At 38.2% G+C, this 24,287-nt stretch overlaps 1 protein-coding gene across 1 annotated transcript; it reads left to right on the top strand.

Annotated features, from left to right (window-relative positions):
- The first annotated feature begins 415 nt into the window (after positions 1-415).
- MCUR1 (mitochondrial calcium uniporter regulator 1) lies at positions 416-18,048 on the top strand. Its single transcript, XM_035549646.2, has 9 exons — positions 416-617; positions 907-1,020; positions 2,382-2,485; positions 5,014-5,115; positions 7,002-7,043; positions 9,092-9,163; positions 12,603-12,656; positions 13,777-13,891; positions 15,143-18,048. The coding sequence occupies exons 1-9, from the start codon at positions 521-523 to the stop codon at positions 15,196-15,198; spliced, it is 756 nt and encodes a 251-aa protein (XP_035405539.1). The 5' UTR covers positions 416-520; the 3' UTR covers positions 15,199-18,048.
- Positions 18,049-24,287: the final 6,239 nt, after the last annotated feature.

The following is a 24,287-nucleotide window of genomic DNA, read 5'->3' as shown; positions in this document are numbered from 1 at the left end:
GTGTGCCGCCGGGGTTCAGCTGTCCTCGCTCTTACAGAGACACCCACCAACGATTCGATCCGTGTATTGATTTAACGCAATCACTGATTTTGGGAAGAGGAAGCAAAGGTGCTGCGTGCTTTTGGTGAGTCCGTACAGAGGGAAAATAAACTCACTATGAGGGAAGTGCTGCCTGGGGAGTGACGGTGGTCAGAGCACACTTCCTCTCATTTCAACTCTCTGCAAATGCCAAGTACATTTCCTTTAAAAGCAGAACACGCACAAAATAAGTCATGTCCTTATGTCTGTCTGTCTGTCTCTGTCCGTCCCCATCACCCCGGACCGGCGCAGGAGCCACCCGCCCGCTTCGCTTTCCTCGCCGCCGCCCCGGCGCGAACCACAGAGCCAACCCCCGGATGCGGAAGCGGGCGGCGGGCCGTAGCGGAAGGGAGGCGGCGGGGGGGGGGGCCCAGCCATGGCTTTCCGGTAGCGGCGGCTTCCCCTCCTCCCTCCCCCTCGCCTCCGGTCGGCACCGGGCGGCATGGCCCGGGCCCCGGCGGCCGTGAGCGGCGGGAGGCGGGCGCTGCTGGTGCTGCGGCCTCGCGGCGCCCTCCCGCACCGTGCCGCCGCCGCGTCACGTGAGCGCCGCGCGCCCCTCGGCCGGGGGGGGGGCGGGGGGAGAGGGGAGGGGGTGAGGGGCTGAGGGGCTGAGGGAGGGGGGGTGAGGGGACGGGGAGGGGGGGAGCACCTCTCGGTTTTGGTGTCAAAGCATATCGCAGCCTGTCGCGATAATCAAAAGGCGTGCGTTCCTTAATACATGGCATCGTTAGGATGCTCCTAGGGAGCTCCCGAGCCGGTTGGATGCCCCTCGGTTGGCCGTTTCCTCATAAAAACGTGGGGTTTTTTTTGGTGTTTTGTCTCCCCCAGGTGTCAGCACCTCAGCGCCCGGGTCCTCACAGGGCAAGGGCAGCGTCTCCCTGCTGGGGAGCAGAAGGCTCTTCTTCGACACTCATGCGCTGGTGTGCCTCTTGGAAGAGAACGGTAACGTGCCCCAAACATGCAGCTTACCCTGGTGGCATCTATAAGGGGTTTTATACAGAGCCTGGCTAGTTGCCTCCCCTTGACCTGTGGTGGTAGAGCTTCAGGTTTATGTGTTGTCTTTTGTGCCTTCTGGGTTCCTACGTGTTTAGCATACAGAGCCTAGAAGCGCGTTGATAACGCTCCAGTTGTCTCCGCTGTCCCTCCTGGTACGCCCAACAGCCTTGTGGTGTCTAGCTGCCTGCCCCGCTAAACCGCAGCAATGCACAACAATGTGTTGTAATAGGATTGGAAATGGACTGCCCAAAAAATGCAGCTTTTGGGGTGGAGTGTGGAATACTCTATGAAATACAGCTCTTCTTATGCTAAGACATGATGGAATAGATTATTTCCATTTGATTATGGTGTTACTGAGGTGGGGAAGATCAGCACAGCTGAACTATTTTTAATAGCTCGCATGCCTGAAAAGGAGAGGTCCCGGTCCCTTTCCCCTAACGTGTGATTGCATGTCTTTATGTGTTCCATCCTTATTCTCAGGAAACTATGCAGCTCTTTGCTTGATTCGTATTCTGAGAGACTGGTTTAATGAGCTCACAGAGCAGTTGTGTGAGCAAGCACCAAGACACATACAAAGTGGCAGGAGGAGGGGAAAGAATAGAGTGAGGAGGGCTGTCTCCTTCTGGCGATGGCAAATGATTAACGCAGCTCAGCTACTGAAAGGAACTTGATTGCAGACCCCATCTCTGCTTTCTGACACTAGCCTGCTACGTATTTGAAACAATCACCCTCTCCATAATTATTAAATCTTGTTCATGACACTTTCTCCTACGTTTTGAAAGTAGAAAAGTTGAGAGTATTTCTAGGGACTATGTTTTACAATAGTTCACAACATACTCAGTTTAAAGGGCTTTTTCGTGGTGACTCAGAGGATGAGAGGACTAAAATCATTGAATTGCTGGGATTTGCATATCTTCAGTGGTATACTTAGGGTATACTAAAAGTAGGTATCTGCTTTTGAAGGTCAGGATTCTTGTTGATAGAAATAACCACGTGAGATGACATTGCATAATACTTTTAGAAAAACTTCCAGCACTTCTCTTGCTGATATTGTAATGGTGCTATAATGGTGCTGTACTACAGAAGCACCTATACAATGTCACAGGTGTCATTTTGGGGTGGAGGAGGTTGGGTGTACTGCCTGGTTATGTTCTTTTGCTAGTGCTACATGGAGAGAAGTATGCTCTTTTGTATCTTTTATAGCTGACTTTTTTTTTTTAAACCTCGTTATGAGTATTAGAAGGTGGTATTTTCATAAGCTGTCCAAATGTTGGTATCTGAATGTTGCTACGTTTTGTCTTGCTCAGGGTTCACTACTCAGCAGTCGGAGGTGATCGTATCTGCGTTAGTGAAAATCATGAACACCAACCTGGATATGATATACAAGGACATGGTGACCAAAGTACAGCAGGTCAGCTCAAAGAAGTTGTGGGGTTAAAGTCAACTGAAATCTAGCACGTCTGCTAATAAAATACATGTTGCTATTATTACTCACCGTTAGACACTGTATTTTAAAAGTTTAAAAGTGAAGAACAAATGTCTGTATTGGCTAATGAGTTCTGTCTTGAATTTCACAAACATCAGAGTGTTGTGATGGACCTCGAAATTCAGGAACTGTGAGTTGGTGCACAATCCACAGATAGTTTTTTGTTTTCAGCCTTATTGAAACCTGAAATAGAATTACGGAGGAGGATTTTACACAGACATAGGAGGTACTCAATGCGTGGATTTGAATAGTTATGGCTACTACATATATTCTTGTCTAGATTTATAGCAACAACGTAAAGATTTCCTCTGTAATTTAACAGCCGGTTATGTGGTCTTTTTTGATTTATCTTTCTGTCATAATGATATTCATATTGTATTAGAATTGAGCTGTTTCTTTATGATGTTTTTTAGTGTGTGGTTGGTATAGTTTTATATACTGGTAACATACAGGAACAGTCTATTTTAGATGCTGCTATTGAAAGCTGTCTGTTTCCTTTGTATACATTGCTTGTGGTATCTTCTAAACCCACCCAGTGTGTATACATCTTGTGGAATTGAAAAAAACTTGCTTGGAAATAGAAATTATGCTGAATATCTACAGAGATCCTTCCTGGCTACCAGAAAATTGCATAGACCTCAACAGAATTGTTAGCATTTATTTGCGAGAGAATGGTGGTTTTACCTGACAGGAATTCCCTGACATGTAAGCTAGTTAAGCAGACCATGCTGACACGCAGCATAGCTGAAGTACCACCTCTTAGGCTGCTCTGTGTAGCTGGGATTCACAGCCCCAAGTCACTTCCCAAACATAGACTCTTAACTCATTTCATAGTGACTGGGTCATCATCTTAAACATGAGAAAACTGCAGCTGCTGTCTTTGTAGTGTAATAGCCTCGGCACTGGACTGTCTCTTTAAGGAGTAGATTTTGCACCACCTTCCATCTAGGGAGTCTTCAGCCCATCTTTTCTAGCTCTTAGATTCCAGACAAATTTGTCTTTGTTCCAGACTGTGGAACAAATTCAGTGCAGGAAGAAGATGTTCAAGGGAACCTTTCCCCCATGGTCGGTTGTGTTTTACAATAAGCAGTCATGGCGTCTCTACCTCCTCCTATTCCCAACTTTTTGGAATGAAAGCAGAAGTTTTTTCCTTTGTTTTATGCTGAATTAGAAGTTGCTGCTGATGCCAGACATTTTCTGAGAATGTGCTAGATGTGACCCTCAGGTGACTTTCCGCCATTAAGGTTAAAATGTGCAAGTTTTTATGGCATGCTCAGGAAGTGCGTGTGTTGCCCTGAGTTCTGGGTAACACGGTAAACCTGTAGTTTGTTACAGTCTGAATGCATAGGGGCTTATGCCAAAAGAGAATGAAGAATTAGAAGAGGGTTTGGAAAACTGCGGATCTAGTTGTTGCCATTAGCCCAAAGTTGGATATGTAAAAGCTGAAGCATTACACTAGACAGATAAAAGCCTTCACAATAAATGTGTGTATGTATAGAGATGAGGAAGAGACAGAATATGGAAGAAGCTGTTCTCTATTTTATTGGGCTCAATCAAGAGGGGAGAGAATGAATGCAAGCTGGGCACTTCAGGGAATAAGAGAGAAGGCATCTATGGCAGTACTCTTTTTGTGATAAATCCAGCATACTGACCCATTGTTTTTTTCCAGTGCTGTAGTCAGGTAGCCTAGTGAGACATCTCCAGATGCCACTTAGAAATACAATGCCATAAATAAAAATAGCATTACCTGACATAAGTGGAGTGCACTGTCAGATTTGTAATGGTGTTAGTCCAGAATCAAAAGCAAGGCCCTACTTTTTAGAGGGTGGGCGTTTAGAGAAGAAAAGGGAGTCCCTGTTTGCATGTGGATAATGTAGGATCTAGAACAGTGTCTACAGACCTTTCCATCCTCTAAAGATGTGGAGGATGCTTGTTTTTTTTTTCTGTCAATTTGGTATAAAAGACTTAGAATAGCATTTAAAAATATGAATATAGTGCATGATTTTGCTTAGCTGAGTAGAGAAGCAGAGTGAGCCTTCGTGCAGAGGGAGGTGGAACAGAGGGCAATTACAAAAGAGTATGGTTGCACTGGGGAGTCTTGGCCCGAAAGTCAGCTTTCCTCATTTAGCACATGGACATCTCCTCTGTCCCTAATGCCCTTCCTAGCTTAAGAATTTGAATACTTGAAGAAATTATTTTCTACGCTATTAATTGAACTATTTTGTTCCATGTTAGCACTGCTGATTTTTTTTCAAACGTTACTAACATTTGAGCATAACTCGCTTATTTTGTCACTCTCGCTTAATTTATCTTGTCTTCTGAAACTGAGATAATTTCTAAAGTTGCAGGGTTAAAAATTTTAGAGTACCAGAATACTCCATTGTATTTGTATGCACATATGAGAAAAAGCATTGTGGTTGTATGTTCTGAGGCTTTTCTTCCTTCTTTTAAAGGAGATCGCTCTTCAGCAAGTCATGTCCCATATTGGTGCAGTGAAAAAGGACATGATTATTTTGGAAAAAAGTGAATTCTCAGCACTCCGTTCAGAAAATGAGGTAAAAATCAGTATTTTGGAATTCTAGCGCTTGCTTATTTTTTCTAATGATGTAAAGAAGTGTTTCGTACCCAAGAGGTCGACTCGGGTGCTAATACGGTTAGTTAAACGCCTTCGCTGATGACCTCGTGAAGGGGCAGAGCACACCCTTGGCAAGTTTGCAGGTGGTACAAGGCTGGGAGGAGTGGCTGACCCACCAGACTGTTGATGTCCCTCCAGATGGCAACACAACAGTCTGGGGAAATGGGCTGACAGGAATCTCAGGAAGTTCAGCAAAGGGAAGGGACCTTCCCTTGAGAAGGAACCCCCACGCAGCAGAAAATTAGCTTTGCAGAAAAGGCCCTGAGAGTCCTGGTGGGTGCCAAGTTGACCACGAGCCAATGATGAGCCCCTGTGGCAAAGAAGCCCTCCTGGTCTGCATTAAGACTGTTGTCACTAGGTCAAGTGGGGTGATCCTTCCCCTCTGCTAAGCCTTGGTGACCCAGGCTTGGAGTGCTGGGTGCAGTTTAGGGCTCCCCAGTGCAAGAGAGACATGGACACATTGCAGTGAGCCTGACAAAAGGCCACAAAGATGAGTAAGGGACTGGAGCATCTTGTGGGGAAAGGCTGCAAGAGCTGGGAATGTTTAGCTTAGAAAGAGTAGGATCTCATCGCTGTGTACAAATACTTGAAAGGAAGGTATAGTGAAGATGGAAACGCTCTTTCCACTGGTGTCCAGTGACAGAACAATAGATAACTGACCCAGATTGAAATGCAGGAAATTCTATTTGAACATAAGAAAAACCTTTTTTACTGTGAGGTTGGTTGAACACTGGAATAGGATACCTGGGGAGGCTGTGAAGTCCCTGTCCTGGAGATAATCAAAACCCAACTGGACGTGGCCTTGAGCAACCTGCTCTAGTTGTCCCTGCTTTGAGACAGGATGGTCTCCAGAGGTCCAATCCCAGGTCAATGTTTCTGGGATTCTGTGATTTTTTTTTTTTTTTTTAAACTCTAACATGATCTCATGTTTTGACTATATGTAGCCAAAAGTTAGTTTTGACTATATTTAGCCATGTTTTGACTATATTTAGCCAAAAAAGAAGGTATAGTGAGAACATACGGCAAGAGGAGAGTCGGGTCACATGTTATTTCATCAATTCATAGATATAGCTAACTGAACATACACAGAACAAGATAGGTTAAAGGGATCCTTGTAGATCCTTCCAGGTTGCTAGTTTGTGCACAATTAAAGAAAACAAAATAGATAATCCACTACAACTATTCCTATTTCATGGGTCTTTTGAAAGAGAGAAAGTGACAGAATAATCTGGGTTGGAAGGGACCTCTAGAGACCATAAGAGTTGATGGCTGCGGTATGATTGCCATGTAGCTGCCTCTTCTTGAGGCTGAACAAACCCCTCTGCCTCTCCCTGCTGTCCACCCCTACCTTGTGTGCTCCAGCCTCCCATCATCTTGGTGGCTCTCCACTCATCTTGCTCCAGCATGTCAACATCTGTCTTGTACCAGGGAGAGCCTAAAGCTGGACACAGCTCGATGCGGACTCACAAATGCTAAATATGGGGGAATAATCATTTATCTTTGGCTGTGTTTACTCTTACTAAAACCTCCTGTGTATTTGGCCACCTTTACTGCTGTGGAGCATTGCTAGCTTCTGTCTTGTGCTGCTGGTTGGAAATGTGTAGTACTGAGTAACTGTGCATCTGTGTACGTGTGGATATATCTACACACGTACTGAGGATATACGTAATAAAACCATGTTCATTCTGCCTTCCTTTTCACATGATGGATTATAGTTCTTGCTACTTATGGTGCACATTTGTTAGTATTTCTAGATTGTGGTGGTTTGTATACAATAATAAAAAATACATTTTTCTGCTCTCCCAGAAAATAAAACTTGAACTCCAGCAGATAAAGAAGCAAGTCATGGTAAGATACTCTACCAATATAATTAAGAATTAACACCTATCTAATTTGCTTTAAAAATAATTGTTGCTCTTAGGATTTTATTCTAAAGTTTGTGCTTGATTGCTATGATATATAGGATACTGAAACTGCAATTGATGGTACGCTATGAGCTGCAGCAAAGTCAATTTCATGCAGACGTAATTAATGGTGACAACTGTAAGCAATTCATCACTGAGTGGTGAACTAAAAATTACCTGAAGACTTTTTCCTTAACCCAGACTCAGAAAGTAGGTAGCTGCCATGTCATGATTAAGGCTGAATGATGTTCTGTATTTAGGATTGCTTATCAGATTCAAAATGCAACACATTTTCAAAATTACAGCACTCACTAATTGGTTGTAGTATTTCTCTTTTCCTGAAGATTTATCTGTAACATCCCAAATGTTACATCTGTAACATCCCAAATAGCTTTCTACCACCAAAATCAAGACTGTCTCAAAACCTGTAACTTAGATGAGTGTGTAGTTTTAAGCAGCTTTTACACAGAAAGAAAAGATTCTTGCAAGAAGCACCAAGATTGGAAACTGGGTAACTTTTAACTGTTCATAGGGAATATGGTCCTCTTACTTCAGAAGTGCTGTTTCTTCTTGTGATGGCCTTCTTACCTTGGAGGATGGAGCGCCTTTCCTACCATAGGATTTGCCAGTGAAACTGTCAGAATATTGCCTTGTCAAGTTAGCTGACAATGCGATCAAGTTCAGCGTAGTGCCCTCCTTGTCATTTCTTCCTTATTATCTACAATTCTTCTCTGCTATGTTAACTCCAAAAGGAGAATAAATTTGTCAGGGCTAGTCTCACATGTTTTACATAATGCTGTGAAATGCTTAATGCATCCAGGCTTTCAGTATACCATTTTTTAAAATGGTCGGCACCTGATTTTTGACTTGTAACTTATCTCTGTGCAAGTAAAAAAATGAAATGAGTTATTATATTCACTGGTAGAATATGGAGGATCTGAGTCATCTTTTTTTAAAGCAAGATATCTTAAATTTAACTTTTATCTGTAAATGTAAGATGATTTGCCCTTGCAATAATTACATTTGCTCGTACTTTTTCATCTGAAAGACAGAATGACACAATGTAGTAAAAGATTAAGGAAAAATATATTTCAAACTTTTCAATTTCATTAAATTGTAACACATACTGTAATGACATCTAATGACAACACAGTTAAAGTTCAAAAATTCTAGCATAGAAACTGAGTGTAGTTATTGTTCATACTGACTTAATGAAGTCTTGACTAGCTGACATTGGTCTACTTGAGAGATGGTTGCTTGTTTTTAAACTGTAGAATATCCCAGAGCATCATCAGACTCTTGCTTCTCCCACACATTCATTAAATCAGAGGTTTGCCTCATGACAAACTGTCAACTGGCTGGAATTCCTGTTGGGAGGTTGCATTAAAATGGCAGCTGACACTGCAAGAAATAGGAATCACTTGGAGCTATCTGTGAAGTGAAGTACAATATTTAGTGGTAGTTTAAAAAGTTAGAAATTTAAAATATAATAAACATTTTCTGAGTTCTAAGATACCTGTAGCTTTTTTTCTTAAAGCCCTAGGTGTAGTCTTTAGAAACAGATTTTCTTTAAAATTGCAAAGTTGGAAACTGCTTTTAACATTATCTTGAACATCAAGATTCCTTCACAGAAGTCCATCTTACAAGTGTACCTAGGCATGGATTTCTGAAATCAGTGAGTCATGGGATATGACACATTCCAAACAGCACTTGTAGAAGGATGTGCTCTCGATCAGCTGCTGTTCTCAGTGTTCTGGTGTAAAAGCAGTTTAGTTTTTGACTCATTCCAGTGAGAATGAATTCATACTACAGAACATGAGTATTTCCATGGGGAAAGGTTGGAACATTTGTACTTTGGAAAAAGATGCACACTGTGTTTTGGGAATCAATCTGCTCTCTAATTAAAGAAAGCACAATATATTTTCCTAACTTCTTTTGCTCATGAATAAATAGAAATTCATGCTCACTACTTCATCATTTTTTTCCCATTAGGATGAAATTACCAAAGTGCGTGCAGATAACAAGTTGAATCTAAACCTGGAAAAGAGCAGAGTAAAAGAATTGGTAAGTTTTGTCTGTATTCTTCTAGAAACATCCAAACATTGAACAATCTCCTAATTTGGGTAGGAGTATAATTTTCATATTAATCTGTGGTATTGTTCGTTTTAGATTTTATATCTATGTTATTACTATAGATAGTAATATCTATAAAAATCTATATTATTACTATAGATTTTTGCATTTAAATATGCTGACTAGCCACCTGAAGATTTTTCATGTTGTTAGTATAGCTCTGTTTTCACACTGAATTAAGCATCCACATTTCATTAAACTTGTCATCACTGAAGATGTATTATTTCCCTATAGCTAGAGAATTTAGTGTGGCTAGTTTGTCAGGCATTACCTGTTGTGAAAATAGTTGGGATTGATTTTTATTGTAACTGATACTGATTAGGGTTGTTTTAAAGATTTGGGTTGTTTTAAACTTTGAAATATCTGGTAGAGCTGAATTTACATCCTCTTTAATTTGAGTAACTTAGATGAAAAACTAGAAGATAAGTTTTTGCACTATATATAGCGCTCTAAATAGAAATCTATTCCTGTAGATCTCTTGAATAGCTTTTAGGATTTCAAATCACATCATCTGAATTGAAAGATTTTTCATTGGCACTTCACTACAAATTTTATTTCTTATTCAGTCCTATTATCGCAAGTGCATAATGAAGTAATATCTGCAGTCTAGGCAATAAGAACTGTTAAAGTAGAAGTCATCTAACTTTTGCGTGTGCCCCTTGAAGTAATTCACAGTGATTAGTTCAGGTAACAGTTGAGTTGGTGATTGAGTATAATGACTAACAGCCTGTTATCCCCTGGTATATGCTTGAATAAAATATAATTTGAGCAGATAAAGCCCACTTTTAAAGATTACTACTTTATGCTGGTGATTGGTTGTTTTTTTTTTTTTAAACAACTTCATATGAAACGTATTAACTGTGTGGATACAAAGCTTTGCAATATTTTGGGCTTCAAAAAACCTATTTAAACACATTTCACAGGTGATGAAATAGGTGCTAACATTTCCTTGTATATTTATGTAGAACCCTGAAATCTGGACTTTGTTGCTTATAAGACTACATCATTTTAACTGCCTCCCAGGAAAAGCAAGCATTGCAGCTGTGAATTTTCTTTAAAGAAAGTTGATTAACTTAGTCTGTCATGCAACTGCAGTTTCATAGTTTCTGTCAAAACTACTCTTTTCCTCCCAGCACTCCCCTGCTTTAATTGCCAGCTTTGTCATGCATGAACAGAAAAGGAAAAATGCAGACAGATACGGAGCAGGTTGCAGCATATATGCTGAGCTGGGGAGAAGAACATAATACAATATTTTCTGTAGTAAAACATCATTATAATATTTATTTGGATGCTAACGTGACTTATGACTGAATGTCTATCTTTGCGAGATTAAGACTCAGGTTATTGAAGCTTACTATGCATTCCTATAGAAATATTATTCAGAAGAGAAATGTCCTAAGTTTAAATGGACTTAACTTTATGTACTTCAAGTAAAAAGTTCTTATGCTTCAGTTCTGCTTGGACTAAATGCTGAAGGAGAATATCTTAATTTGTCAACACTGATGTCAGCCATTTTTAATGTTTTGAACTCCAAATGCTTTATCTGAATAAGTTAGTTCCACTTTACATTTCCTAGTGAATTCTTTGTTGCTTAATGCACATCTGCTTGTGCCCTGATTTATATCTGCAATGATATAGATGCAATTTAGAAACTTGAAGTACAGTACAGATTTCTATTTATATTCATATTGTTCATGCATCGCAGTGCCTCTAAGCTCGCTGTTTAAAAATATCAAGATGCATCTGACAAAACTGAATTTTCTCTGCATTGTGGAAAAACACGTGGACTTAAGGGGAAATCTCCTTGTTTAATTTCAGGGTGGGGTTAACCTTGCCTTTCCTCTTTCTGTACTTGTGTTATTACAGATTTGTGTTGATCCTTCGTAGGAAAAGGGTGTATTTCACTTTCTTAAAGTGAAATTTGAAATCCTTGTGCTTTACCTAGGGAGCTCTAGCCCCAAGGCAAACTTGAACAAATATGGACATCAAGAAGGAAGTTTGCAGAATATAAATTATTCTAAAAAAGAAGTCTGTTTGGCCAACAACATCTATTTAAACAGAAATTATTTCAATACATTACACCGTTTATTTTAAACATACTACTATTTTTGATAGTGATGATCAGTTTATTAATGAGGCATTGTTCTTATGTGAAATTTTATTTCAAACCTGATTTTAAATCATTCTTTTATAAGTTTTGCCATCTTACCACTTCTAGACATTTTACATAAATATACATTTGTTTTTTTTCTTGTCCTTGTCTTCAATTTGTAGAATTTAGCAAAAAATGTTTTGTGAATTGTAGATATGCTATTATTCCTCTCTCCTTTCCCACATTTGTAGCCTTGTGCTATTTCTTGATCTTTAGATCAGTCAAAAGTCCAAATATTGCTCTAGATATTTAAGGAGAGGTTTTTTCAATGCGGAGGCATTTACATAGATTAATATGACTTAATATTAAAGTGGAATAAGCTTCCAGACTGGAGGAAAAATAAAGTGACTTTCCACGTGGGAATGTCAACAGATGAGGTTATTGCTGTGTAACTGAGCATTCTGAGATGGAGCCCGATGACCTTAATGCTCTGCACTGTAGACTGGTGGTTTAGCAGCTGTCCTATGAATAATTAAATTGCTCCAGTAGTGGATAGGAACCATTACGGATGTCAAATCATGCCTGTTCATGAGTCAGAAAGGTACCCTGCCTTAAAGGTATGCTTCTTTAATCTGGTTTTACCTTTTCTTGAATCCAAGTAACCATAGCTTACAAATAAGCCACAGCTTCTGATGTTCCGCAAACAAATGGCTTAACATGAGATAAGAGATCTGTATTTACCAAATACAGCATTTTTAATGTTGTTCCTTATATATTGTTCTGACCGTTTCAAATGGTGAACACCCATAATGCTGGTGAAACATCTTAGATAGCTGAGTTTGCTATAATCATTTAAAAACTATACTCCCCTTGCTGAAGAAAGCGGATGACTTGTAACTTCTTGGTGTTTCTGTGCTCGGTGGGTTAGTTAACTGTTCCAGAGTTACTCTTTAGAGTCATAGGTTTTTGTCAGAAATGTAAATTTGCTAACTTTTCTGCCATTATTAATGTATATCATTGTTGCAGATGATGATAGTCTTAGACTTGCTCCACTTTGCAATTCAGAAGAGTGGTTGAAAACCTGGCTGAATTCTGCTTTCTAAAGGACAGCAGTCATCCTACAATACTCTTTCTCAAGTGTTGCCAGACAACATTCTTTTTCAGATCCATTTTTTTTTTTTACAGAACTTGGAAACAAAGAAATATACATTTAAATATGGGGAAAAGGTTTAAAGACAATAATATGTTTACTTTTTTTTTCTTTTTTCCCCTTTCCAGTATTCACTCAATGAAAGAAAACTACTTGAAATGAGGACAGAAATAGTGGAATTGGTAAGGACTTGGTAGCTAATCATATAACAAAGCTTTTTATACTCATGTTATAGCGCAGGTATTCTTTGTGAAGTTGCTCGTGTGCTTAGACACTTTCATGTAGAAAATGTCATTGAGATTTATTATTTCCCCATGCGTTTCCATATTAGTACAGCTGACTGAAGTGTCTACAGAATAAAAAGGCTTTCATATATATTATTAGATTTCCTCTGTGTCTATATAAACTGTTCAGTGGTCACTTTGTTTTGAAACTTCGTGCACGTAGTATTTTCTCTAGACAAAATTTTACATTAGTTCTTCTGAAATCAATGATTTTTTCCATGTTCAGTGTGACACACTGCTAGATTGATTTGGCTTCATTTTAGGGGGAGGCTTTTACTAAGCTCTTCGTCTTCATTTTGTTTTATTTCTGTACTATAGGGAATTAGCCATAGGAGGAAGTCTGGCAGTAAATCATTAAGAAATCATTAACTGATTGAAAATGTTTCAGTAGTGCTGACTTGAAAATATCAGCACCACGGCAGCTGTTGATCTGAGTTTACAAGTCTTGTCTTTGATTCTTTTCTGAGTAATAACTCCATCCCGTTTTTTTCACAGAAGTTTGGTCTTCTGTTGTAATCAGATTCTGAAGTCTGTCTATTGCTGTTTTAGTGGTAGAATTCATTGGAAGATGAAGACGTGCTTTTTACATCAGAAGACCAATTCTTAGTGTTTCTAATGATCCATAAATTTTCATGCTCCAGTATGTTTCTGTCACAAGAGGCTCTTAGACATCTCAATAGCTATTATAATTGAGCAGTGACTTGAACATCTTGTGGGCCAAGTGACAGATTAAAGTTAATGATTATGCTGCTAGATCGAGAGAAGAAGGCATCCAGTTCTGCTCCTTTCTAGATTACATGTAAAGAAGTATGTAGTCACGTAAGTTTACCAAGTTCACCAAATTACTCAATTTCTTGGATTTAGTAAGTCATGAAGGAACTTGTTTGCTTTGAATGTAAATTATTTCATTAACATACATTTAAGGAGAAGTCAGAAATGCAACTTAAAGGAATGGGTTGCATTTCTAAATTAACTCAGAACTGATCAAATTGTTTAAGTTTGTTGCTTTGTTTTCCAGCATGCACAACAAGATCGAGCTCTGACCCAAACAGACAGAAAAATAGACACGGAAGTTGCAGATCTAAAAACAATGCTTGAATCGCACAAACTTGATAATATTAAGTACTTGGCAGGTAAGGAATCTGATGTTGAAACTATTAAGCCTAACAGCGTTTTTGCAAACTATCAATTGACTGTATTCATGAAGGCCCTAATTTAAATAAAATACTTGAAGTGGTCACAGTTGATATCAGCAAGATTATTTGTGTGCTTAACCCGGAGAAAGTTTTCTGTAATTTGCAGCTTCATTTTGCACGGGCTGTGGCTATGTGCTTTTCCCCTTCTTTATACTGTAATAAAGTGTGTGAGAAATCTAAAAGACTGGCTGTCAATAAGGGTCAAAAAGTTTATCTATGCCTGACTTAATTTATAAAAGCAGCCTGCTGCATATGTTTCTAGGGCTTCTTTGTTGTAGCTCTGTCTACAAAATGGAACAGTTCTGGCTTTTTGACTGTTCATTATCACATTTCTTAAATGCTCATTTTTCAGGCATGTATGTTAGAAAAAATATGTTATTGCTGTAGGTAAATTCAATATTTTGACATTTTTCAGCTGAGTATGCAGTGCTATTAAATGAACAAGTTAACAGTAGAAGTTATTCTTCTGATTTAGACTTTTTGATTATTCTTTCACAATAGGTTTTATCATAAGGACAATCATGTCTATTCATAGTACTGTACTTCAGGGATATCCTTTTACAGTGAACCATTACTGTAAAATAAAAGGCAATTTATTAAAATGAGAGGAAGTTCTTTTCCCCACTATCCCTACTCAAAAAAGTATTGAATTCCACATGGAAGTAAAACTAAATACATAAAACACAAATTTACTTCAAGTGCTACTGTTTGCAGACAATGGCAAAAATCTTTTGTGTGTATCTAGAAACCAAAAATTGATTGCATTCAATAGAAATTTAAAAATACAAATCGATAAGCCTCGTTAAAGTAGTTTGCATTTATTTGTGTGAATACTTGACTGTGATTTAATAATCCTGTTATTCAGTTCATTTTACAACTGTAACTTGCCAAATTGATCTTTTTTTTTCTGAAAGGTAAGCAACTAAGGTGTTTTTCCAATCTTTTGAGTCTTCCAGCCCATTTTTCCTGCATCCTTTTTTTTCTTCCTTCTTTGTCATTTTTGTGCTCCTCTGCCTTGAAATTGCTTGTGTTTTGTAAATTAAGAACCTTATTTTCTGACATGGGGAAGGACTAGTGATTGCACCTTTTAATGTTGTAGCCAGATGTGTATTTAGTTTTCTGAAGAAGTGTTCTAAGAGCTAATGATTCATTGTCTCTGTTTTCTTTCCTGCTTTTATTTTCTTTCAGGTTCAGTATTTACATGCCTTACAGTAGCACTGGGATTTTATCGTTTATGGATATAATAAAGCATCAATTTAAAGGGACTTCTACTGTCTTGCTTTCTGAAAAACAAAGAATTTTCATCTTTGCCTGGACTTCAACCAAGTCTTGAATGTTTTATGTATTTTTCTGTGAAGCAGACTATATTGAGAATGTAACCAAAGACGTGCCTAGGAACAAATTGTACATATGTTGTGCATATTTTGAAAGGTACCTCTGATCAAAGCACGGTGTAAGCACTTCTGCTGTTTCCCTTCACTCTCAACTGCAGTATACCTTGCTGTTAAAGTGCCACATAAAGACGGGCATTCATACCAGTCGTATAGGGCTGCATGCTGTAGAGAAGAATCTACAGGAGTTACGTCCCGTTGTCTATTTCGACACGCTTACCGGAGTCAACTGCGTGTATCGGACTGGAACTGTGATTATTAACATAAAACTGAAACTACATTTTGTGGCTCGGAGACACTGTTGTGTAAGTAGGATTTGTGTTCACTGAATCACGCTTACTTCTTACTTGTTCGCACAGTTGTTATGATCAAATATTTGTCTTGCAATTTTTATAATAATACAGTCACCAGCTTGTTTTTCAGATGACCATTCAATCAATCATCTTTCACAATAGCAGTGTTTGCTGCTAGTTTTGTTTGTAATATATTTGTAGAGTGGTTTGTTTGTTTGTTTACTTGTTTTTACTAACTTGCCTTTGGTGCATATTAAAAATCTGATACTCATTCCATATGCTGTTAACCACTGTAATTGGAAGTTTGTAATGCAGTAAAATACACTAGTGTTATTTGTATGGTTAAATCATACAAATTGTCTCTGGTGGTGCTTCCTTTATGGAAAGGCATTGATGCTTCAGACAGGGAAAAGATTTTTAGCTGGTGGTTATGAAGCACTGTCAAATGTGAGGGAACTGCAATACTCTGGTTTTTGTTTGTTTGCTTTTCTTGTTTTATTTCAGGAAAAAAAATCGTGGTTCTTCCAATGTGGAACTTTGGTAGTGATTATAATGATGAAAGCAGTAATGAAGACTGAAAGGATATTTAATCCCATTCTGCGCAAGCCCATGTGTACTAGTAAATGCAACTGAAAGCTATGAAGGAAAGTGTCCAGTGTATCCAGATACATACATCATTCCTCTATTGATGAAACAACAGGTTTATTAACAGGGCTGTCATCTGTGCTCCTTCCATTAAGAGAAATTTCCTAATCTTGCCTCTTAGGAGAGGAGAACAACATACACTAGTAACAAATGCTGTTAGAGCACAATCATGGCTTTGCTTTTTGAAAGTAAAGCTGTTTGGCTACTTTGTGCCTGTACTGTAGTAACCATTTAAGTAACCATTTAACATTCTTGGTGGCTGGGAGTGCCAAATTTGATTGTATGTAAGCAGGGAGGAAGAGATGGATGCCTGTAACAATACTATACTGGCCTGAAATAAAGAATTTTGGATATTTCGTAGAGTTGAGCTGAGTTTTCATTAATGCAACTTCTTAAATGAATTTGTAATCTTTTTTTTTAAGGTAATTCACTGTTAGTGAGACTTTTAAAGGTAAGAATTAGCAAAGTCAACAGCCACTATAACACTGGAAAGGAAAGAAGAGGCAGTATAGATGGTTATTTCACAACAATAGTTTTCCTTGTGCTAACTTAACTGCCTCTCTAAATTGAATTAATCTATATTCCAGATCTTCACTTTTTTGTTTTTTCTTTTTTTTTAAAAAGAAAAGAACAGAACAATATTTTTTTTGTATAGGACTTGGCACATTCTTCAAATAGAGAAGCTATAACTTAAATTTAGGAATATCTTGATTCCTGTCTTCACAGAATAGTGTCTGTGTAATCAGTATATCTTTACCTGTATGCCTGAGCATCTGATAAATAGTCGCTTAAGTAATTCTTAATTAGCAAAGTCAGAAAAATAGCACTTTTTGGTGAGTGCTTCGAACAAGCGATGACATTATGTTGTTCAGAAAAAAAAAAAAAATAATAATTATTTCCTAGCCTATAAAGGCTAAGTGATGTGAAAGTTTGCTACTGTTATATGTATAGATGGAAAATCTGATTTCTTCCTCTGATTTTAAAAAATTTAGCAATTGTTCTAACACATGAATCACATTTATTGGAGTTCCTAAGAGGTAGAAGTTACGCTTGGAAATGCATGGATGGATTTCCTTTCAAAGAAGTGTTTAAACTTAAACAAAAAAACAAACAAAAAAACAACAGCAACAACAAAAACCTTTATATACAGGTGGGAAGCAAATACATCAGGGTACTGCTAAATATCTCTTGGAAAGCAACAGTGAGTGTCAAATGATCACTGATTTAATTAACTAGGAGACATAAGTTGGTACTCTTCCCAATTTTTTTCCTGTAAGACTTTTTCTGCATCCTGCTGTGTAATGTTTAGTATCATAAGCAATTAGATGTACAGAAATACTTTTTGGTTCTCTGATTTCAGATTTTGATTTTCAAAGATTTTCAAAAAATGTGAAAACTACTGTTTAAAAACCTGAAGTTGATCCTAAAGGTTCCTTGTGTTTTGTAGAACAAAGAGATACAGAGGTTTTACAAAACTGTATTTATTTGTAATATGTTAGTGAGAATATATGGAATTTAACTGCTTGTCTGTCTTGCTTTACCTCTTGTTTTCAGTAAAAACCTGTGAGGGAGCCATCTCCAATATACTGGTATTAACTGAAGTGTTTACTTTCACTAAACCGTTACTGACAGTTATTACTGTTAAATCACATGCTGTTTAGCCCTTTCTCTATTGGAGGTGCTGGTTGCATCATTCATTTCCCAGAATATTGAAGAGTTATTAATAAAAATGTGAGCTGACAAATAAAGACTTATTTTTAATGTAGGTATGAAGTCTGCTTTGTTTTTTTTTTCTACACACAAGTGTTTTGCATACTAATTCCAATACTTCTGTTACAAGCCTTATTCTGGTAGTGAATATACACTTAACTGAACTCGTCCTAACTGTGAAATCCTACCTCCTTGCACTTATTTACAACTCCCACTGACTTCGAAGAAAGCATACTTTTACCTGCCTCCTATGTATTTTGACTTACACATACTACTTCAGTGAGAAATGGCTTTTCTTTTTTCTTCATACCCTTGCTGCCATCTATAGACCTGGCACATGAAAACTGTTTCCTTGCTTTTGTTGTGTTTTGTTTCCTGCAGTTAGCTAAATTCCTGTGACTCGTTCCTTTAAACTGCTATTTGCAAGGCATGAGCAAAACTTGCTTTTGCATCTTCCACCGAGTTTCCAGGAATCAAGTGGATTATCTTTATTATGATTTTGAAAATCATCAAAACTGTGGAATACAATTCACTATTTTACACAACTGCCACGTAAAGCCTCTTTTCAAAGAATAAGTACACTGTAAAATTATTAAAAAAAAAAAAAAAGTTTTAGTGTATTGGGAAAAGCTGTATGCAGAAGTTAATTTCTTTTACTGATTAGTTTGACAGTACTTTAAATTATTATTCCTCTAGCTGTCTCTCTTGATTCGATGGGCCTTTAAGTTTTGGTCTTTTTTTTGTTATTGTTTGTTTTTGTTTAAGAATAAAGTTCATTGTTTTTGAGCAATTAATTTCTTCAGCCCATAAATAAGAAGTTAATTTGCAATCAACTGTGCCTGGAATATTGGGGTTTGCCTTAATCAGAAGCAAATGTATATGCTACTGGAGATGGAGAACCTGCCGTCTCTTTGTTAGGAAGCTTCCTTTGGCTTAAAACGTGATTTCTTTTTTTTAACCCTGTTTGCACATGTTTTAAAGCAATAGTGTTGATGCTTCATTTTACACTTAAATTCTAGGTCAGAACACTTTCCCGTAATCCTTAACGTGCAATTTTGTCACTAGATAAAGATCATAGAGGGAAGTGTTTGCATAGCATTCCTTTGAATTCTGTCCATTCCAAGAAAAGATAACAGTTAGGTATCCTCCCAAGAAAACTGCTATCAAAAACTGGAAATGAGTAATGAAGTATTGATGCAAATAGCAGTCCTGGGCCAATGTTTATGCCTGTAGTTATGAGCGTTAATGTGTTGTAACATTTCAAATGCTCTGCCTCCCTGTGCTGTTCCATTATGCACCCTATCAGACTCTTAGAAGTTCACTGGGTACCCCGTTGTAGTCTGAATTGTATCAGTTTGATTCAAGCCTTGTGAATAGTTTCTTCTTGCTGCCTGAGTAAAAATGTAGTGAGATTAAAGGAGGGTGTATTTCTTATTTTTTTTTTAACTGTTAAGTGGCGCATGTTCTGATAACTTTAAACAGAACTGCATGGTACATGAATATAATAACAGCATACTTAACAGCAGGCAATTGAATTTGATCAAAACAAGCTTGTGTACAGGGCTCCAGAGTTTGTCTCAGAACCAATAGTGTGAGTAATAGTTATCTTGGCAGGGTGTGGGAAGGGAGGCAGGACAGGTTTCTCAGTGTGAAAAGTAGAGCTCATGGTTTGTATTTTAATCTCCACCACGCTCCGGTCCTTCTCCATTGTTAGAAATCATGTAGTCCTCATGTAGGACTGTCTGCAATGCAGGTTACCTCATGAATAGGAAACTCTTAAATATGCCACTTTTGATTGTGATTTTGTCCAGATTAATTTGCATCACTACCATTCTTGTGTCTTTACCCAGGATCTGTTTTATTATGGCAAATGTGTACCAAGCATATATTTATGAAGTTCTATTGATGCAAAAAACAAGTAAGTACAAAGGCTGCTTCAGAAGGTCCTTTTAAAGACTACCTACCACAACCAGACCCAGAGTGTGGCTGGAGATTTTCATAAATCTTTAATATTACGGCTTTCAAACAAGTCAGTTCTAATGCCTTGTGATTTACACACGGAGCTCCTTTGATTTCCTCAGCTGCTAGCTGGACCTGGGCACTGATCCACCTTGTTGTCTGAGCTGTTGAACTTCTCAGAGAGCTTTCAAAGCCCAAGTAAAGCTACAGGCATGAGCCTACACTAAATAAAATAATCACTGATGATGTGCAGGTGTCACTGTCATGTCTAGTGTGGATGCTGCTTGTGGAGTATTCGTTCAGTATTTTTCTTTCACGTAGTGACCTTGTCTCATGTGTTTTATTGCAGTACTGTTCTGAAGTACTGGATTATAGGAAGCTTTTAAGAAGATGAAATGCTATGAAAGTTGGGGAAAAATGCAAAGTAAGATTGATACTCCCAGAATTTCATAGGAACATTCCTGCACAGATCTTGCTATTTTAACTGTTTCATTTAAAAAAGGAGACATTCAAAAAATAAGCTTTTTTAGAAGCTTCTAAGTTGATTCTTTTTAATCCTCCTAGCCACGTTCTAGTCAATGCATTGCTGCATGCTTCTTTATGTGGCTTGTTTAACTTTTAGTAATTTGATTTGGGGATACCTGTGACTGCTGCTCTCAAAAAAAAAAAAAAAAAAAAGCTGCAGTCTGGTATCACTTTTTTTGACTATTCAATAAAAATGCAACCAAGACTTTTAGAAAAGTTTAACAGTATATTTTCCATTAAGTTATTTAGTAGTTGACTTGTCTCATTTAGACAGGGTCTTATATTGCCCTAAGGTATCAGACCACGCCTGACAGGTTATAAATGTGATGATTCATAAAGTGCAGTTAACCAGGGGGTTGGGAATGTCTGAGGAAGCTAATCCTGTTTGATAAAGAAAACTGTGGCAATCATCACCTAACAACGCAAAAATATGCTCACTGTGGAAGGTAAATGTTTAACAGTAACCATGTCTCCCGTTTTCATAAATGCCTGTGTTTTAAAAGATGTTTTTTTTTTCTGCTGTTGCCTAACAAATTAAATGCATGACTCTGTACTTGGGCACTCCTAGCTTACTTTTCTTTGCAGCTCCAAGCTTCAAATACTCAATATGTCATCTAACTAATGTATTTTGGATTCTTTTATTTGCTGTTTGTAGTTTCAACATTGTTTTCAAGTTCTTCTTTTGCCCTAAGGTTGTAGAGGGATTTGGAGGAGGGAAGGGTTGGTTTTCAGTTTTTTCTTAATGAGGGATTTAATGTGTTTCTTAACAAAAATGTTCAATGCATTAAAATATGACCAAAGGCTCTCTTGCAAGCCTTCACTTGTTCATTGAAGTAAAAGACATATTTATATTAAGGTTTCATGATCAATCTCCTGATTGAAGCTTGTTTTAAGTTTCGTACAAATTGTCTTTCAAGTAGCAATTTAAATATTTCTGTAAACTGTTAGTACATCACCACATCCAGCAAAACCACAAGACCCTGAGGTACTCAAATATCTGTGAATAAAACAAGCCACAGGATCATGTACAAACAGGTACAAGTAGAAGGGAAAAACAATTGCAAGGTGCTAGAAGTCAGTGTATTGTATAAATACCTAAGATACTGAGTAGATAAGACTGTAGCAACAGTGAAAGAAAACATAAGCAAAGCCAATTCCTTCAGACTGTAAATAAAGGTTAACCCTCTTTGCTCTTCGACAAAACCCAGCAAGAGAGTCTTCTTTAACAACTGCCCTTGCAATATGTGTGCCTGCATGTTCCTTAAACAGCTGGTGGTGATGTGTTTAGTCCAGAAAATGGAGGTTTACCTTGTGTGCTTTTCTGTTGTCATGGAATGCAGCATTTTGCTGCAAATATGTGAAATTTTATATAAGCTGCATTAGGCTTGGTGTGAAAATCATAGCTTAAACATGAGGGATGGAAGGTATTTGTTTTTAGATCTCTTATGTATGTTGTTCTAATGTGCTGTGTTTAGGGCCTGACTGCAAACTACCAAAGGATAATTGCCCTTTGCTAATTATCCTTACTGAAGTAACAGGTGGACTGGGTGGTGTTGTGATACATGCAAGTCAGAATGAGCCATAGGGATGCTCATGAGAAGGAATTACTGTAGAGAGACTACAGACAGGAGAGAGAGAAGAAAAAAAAAAAGTGAGTTGCTTCTGGAAGCACTGCAACCAAGGAGGGAGAAATACTTGGAATACATACAAATATTGAAATGAAAAATCTCAAGAAATGGTAATGTTAAAGAAGGCCTGTGACTGATAGCAGGTAGCAAGTTAGTTGCTAAGTTACAAGGCAATTTTGGACAGCAGCTCTGTAGGCAAGGATGGTTTAACAGGCCTGTGCCGAATTTCTCATGTTTGGAGACAACATGGAAGCAGGATGCCAGTGTAAAACCATCACATGCAGAGCGCAGCAGTTGTGTCGCTGGGGAGGACGCAGGGAAAGAAGCTTCCTCGTGTCCGGCCCCATATAGAGCCGGGACAGTGGGGAGAGGCAGCCTTTGTGCCTCGCTCTGTCCCACACCTGGACAGACCCTCCAAATTCCAGTTCTGACTGGGATAATTGTACCTGGAACTCCAGTTTTTAAGAGCAGAGTAGTTCCTGCCTATCTTTCATGGCACTTAGCAGGGCTGCAAGTACTTAAAAATTCTCTCTTCTCAGACAAGATCCCAGCCTGCCTGAAGATAGGAAACAATGGGCCTTGGCACAATCTTTTCTGCAATGGGGATGAAATAGGACTACTGAATGATTAAAAAGAGACTCTAATCTTTTGCTGGGATCCTGAGGGCTGAAGGGCTTTTCTCTCTAGATGGATTCTGGCCTTTCCAAAGACAAAGAGCGGTGAAATCGGTAATGAGTCCCTAGCTAGCCAGCATAATAGATTGGCTCTATTTAAGCCTTGTCCCAGGGGACCTGTACGTGGGTTGCTTTTTATTTATTTGTGGTCTCTTTGCTACCATAGAGCTCAGATCGATGGAACTGCTCATCGAATACATAACTAGTGCTTGTGACAGAGCCTGATAAATATATCGCTAAATGCAGCTAGGTATTACACAGACTTTGTCTTTTTGTACTGGTGCCATGGACTGACATAGTCTACTACCAGAAGCCTGGTTTTGTTCTTTTTGGTACGTGATCAATATAAGCAATTTGGATTTAAGAAACTACGTCTTGATCCATATGACAGTTATGATTTACTGAGCTCGTTTCATCATACATCCAATTTAATTTGCCATGCATTGCTGCCTCAGTAGTATGGGAGACATTTCAAATAATATAAAGGAAAGAATACTTGGAGATGTAAGAGGAAAACCATATGAAAAGGAAATATACTGCCACCAAGGGTAGATTGTGCTAGACTAATTTGCCATCTTTCTTTGGTAAGAACTGTATAACAGAGTTTATAGGCAAAAGCAATGCAATAGGTCTAATGTATCTTGATTTCAGGTTCCACATAACCTTACTTGAAGAAGTTGTGAAGATAACACCATTAAGAAGCAATCTTATGATGGGAAGAAAAGTGTCCTGTTCGCTGGAATTCAAGACAGACCAATTTAAACTGGATGTGTTCAGGCAAAAATGCTACTAGCGTGTTCAGAAACTTGTTTAGCCCATGAAATAAAAACCAATCCTAAACCGACCCTTGAGTTCTCTCAAGGTTACTGTGTTAGAAGCAAATGTGAAAAAAGGAAATAATTATTTAAGGTAAAAGACACAGACTTCCCATAAGTACATTTAGGATGGAAACTATAAACATGTTCCTGACCACTAGAGAATTATGTATTTGTAATAGCACTCCAATAGAAGAAGCAAGAAGAAATCTGTTTGGAAGACTGGCACAAGCAGACATGGTCACATTATACTGTGTGGTACCTATGATAAACAGCAAAGCCAGGAGTCCATAGGACACCTACCTCCATTCCAGGTTTATACAAAAACTGGAAGGAAATGGTTGTGGGTTTTTTTGGGGGGATTGTTTGTTTTTGCCTAGCTGGAAACTTTACCAAAGTTGTGTGTACATTATATCCATTGGTTCAAGTATCAGGACTATGTCAGCATTTTTTTTCCATGGTAATTTCTGTACATCAGAAAAACATGTCATGACCTAGTGTTCAGTGAGTCTTAAAAATGTGATTTTAAAGTTTTTTTCAGTCTTCTAATCTTCTGCCAATGCACCTCAGATAATTTACTGTAAAAGTCAAGACAGTGCTAATAGGCTACTCCCCTCTATACAGCGCAAATTTGAAAGGGGAAATGTCTAGATTCTGAAGTGCACTAAGCCTTATGTTCATCCTGAAATCATC

The sequence above is a fragment of the Cygnus atratus genome, chromosome 2, assembly GCF_013377495.2.
Source record: "Cygnus atratus isolate AKBS03 ecotype Queensland, Australia chromosome 2, CAtr_DNAZoo_HiC_assembly, whole genome shotgun sequence".
NCBI lineage: Eukaryota > Metazoa > Chordata > Aves > Anseriformes > Anatidae > Cygnus > Cygnus atratus.
This window is presented reverse-complemented; position numbering and strand designations above follow the sequence as displayed.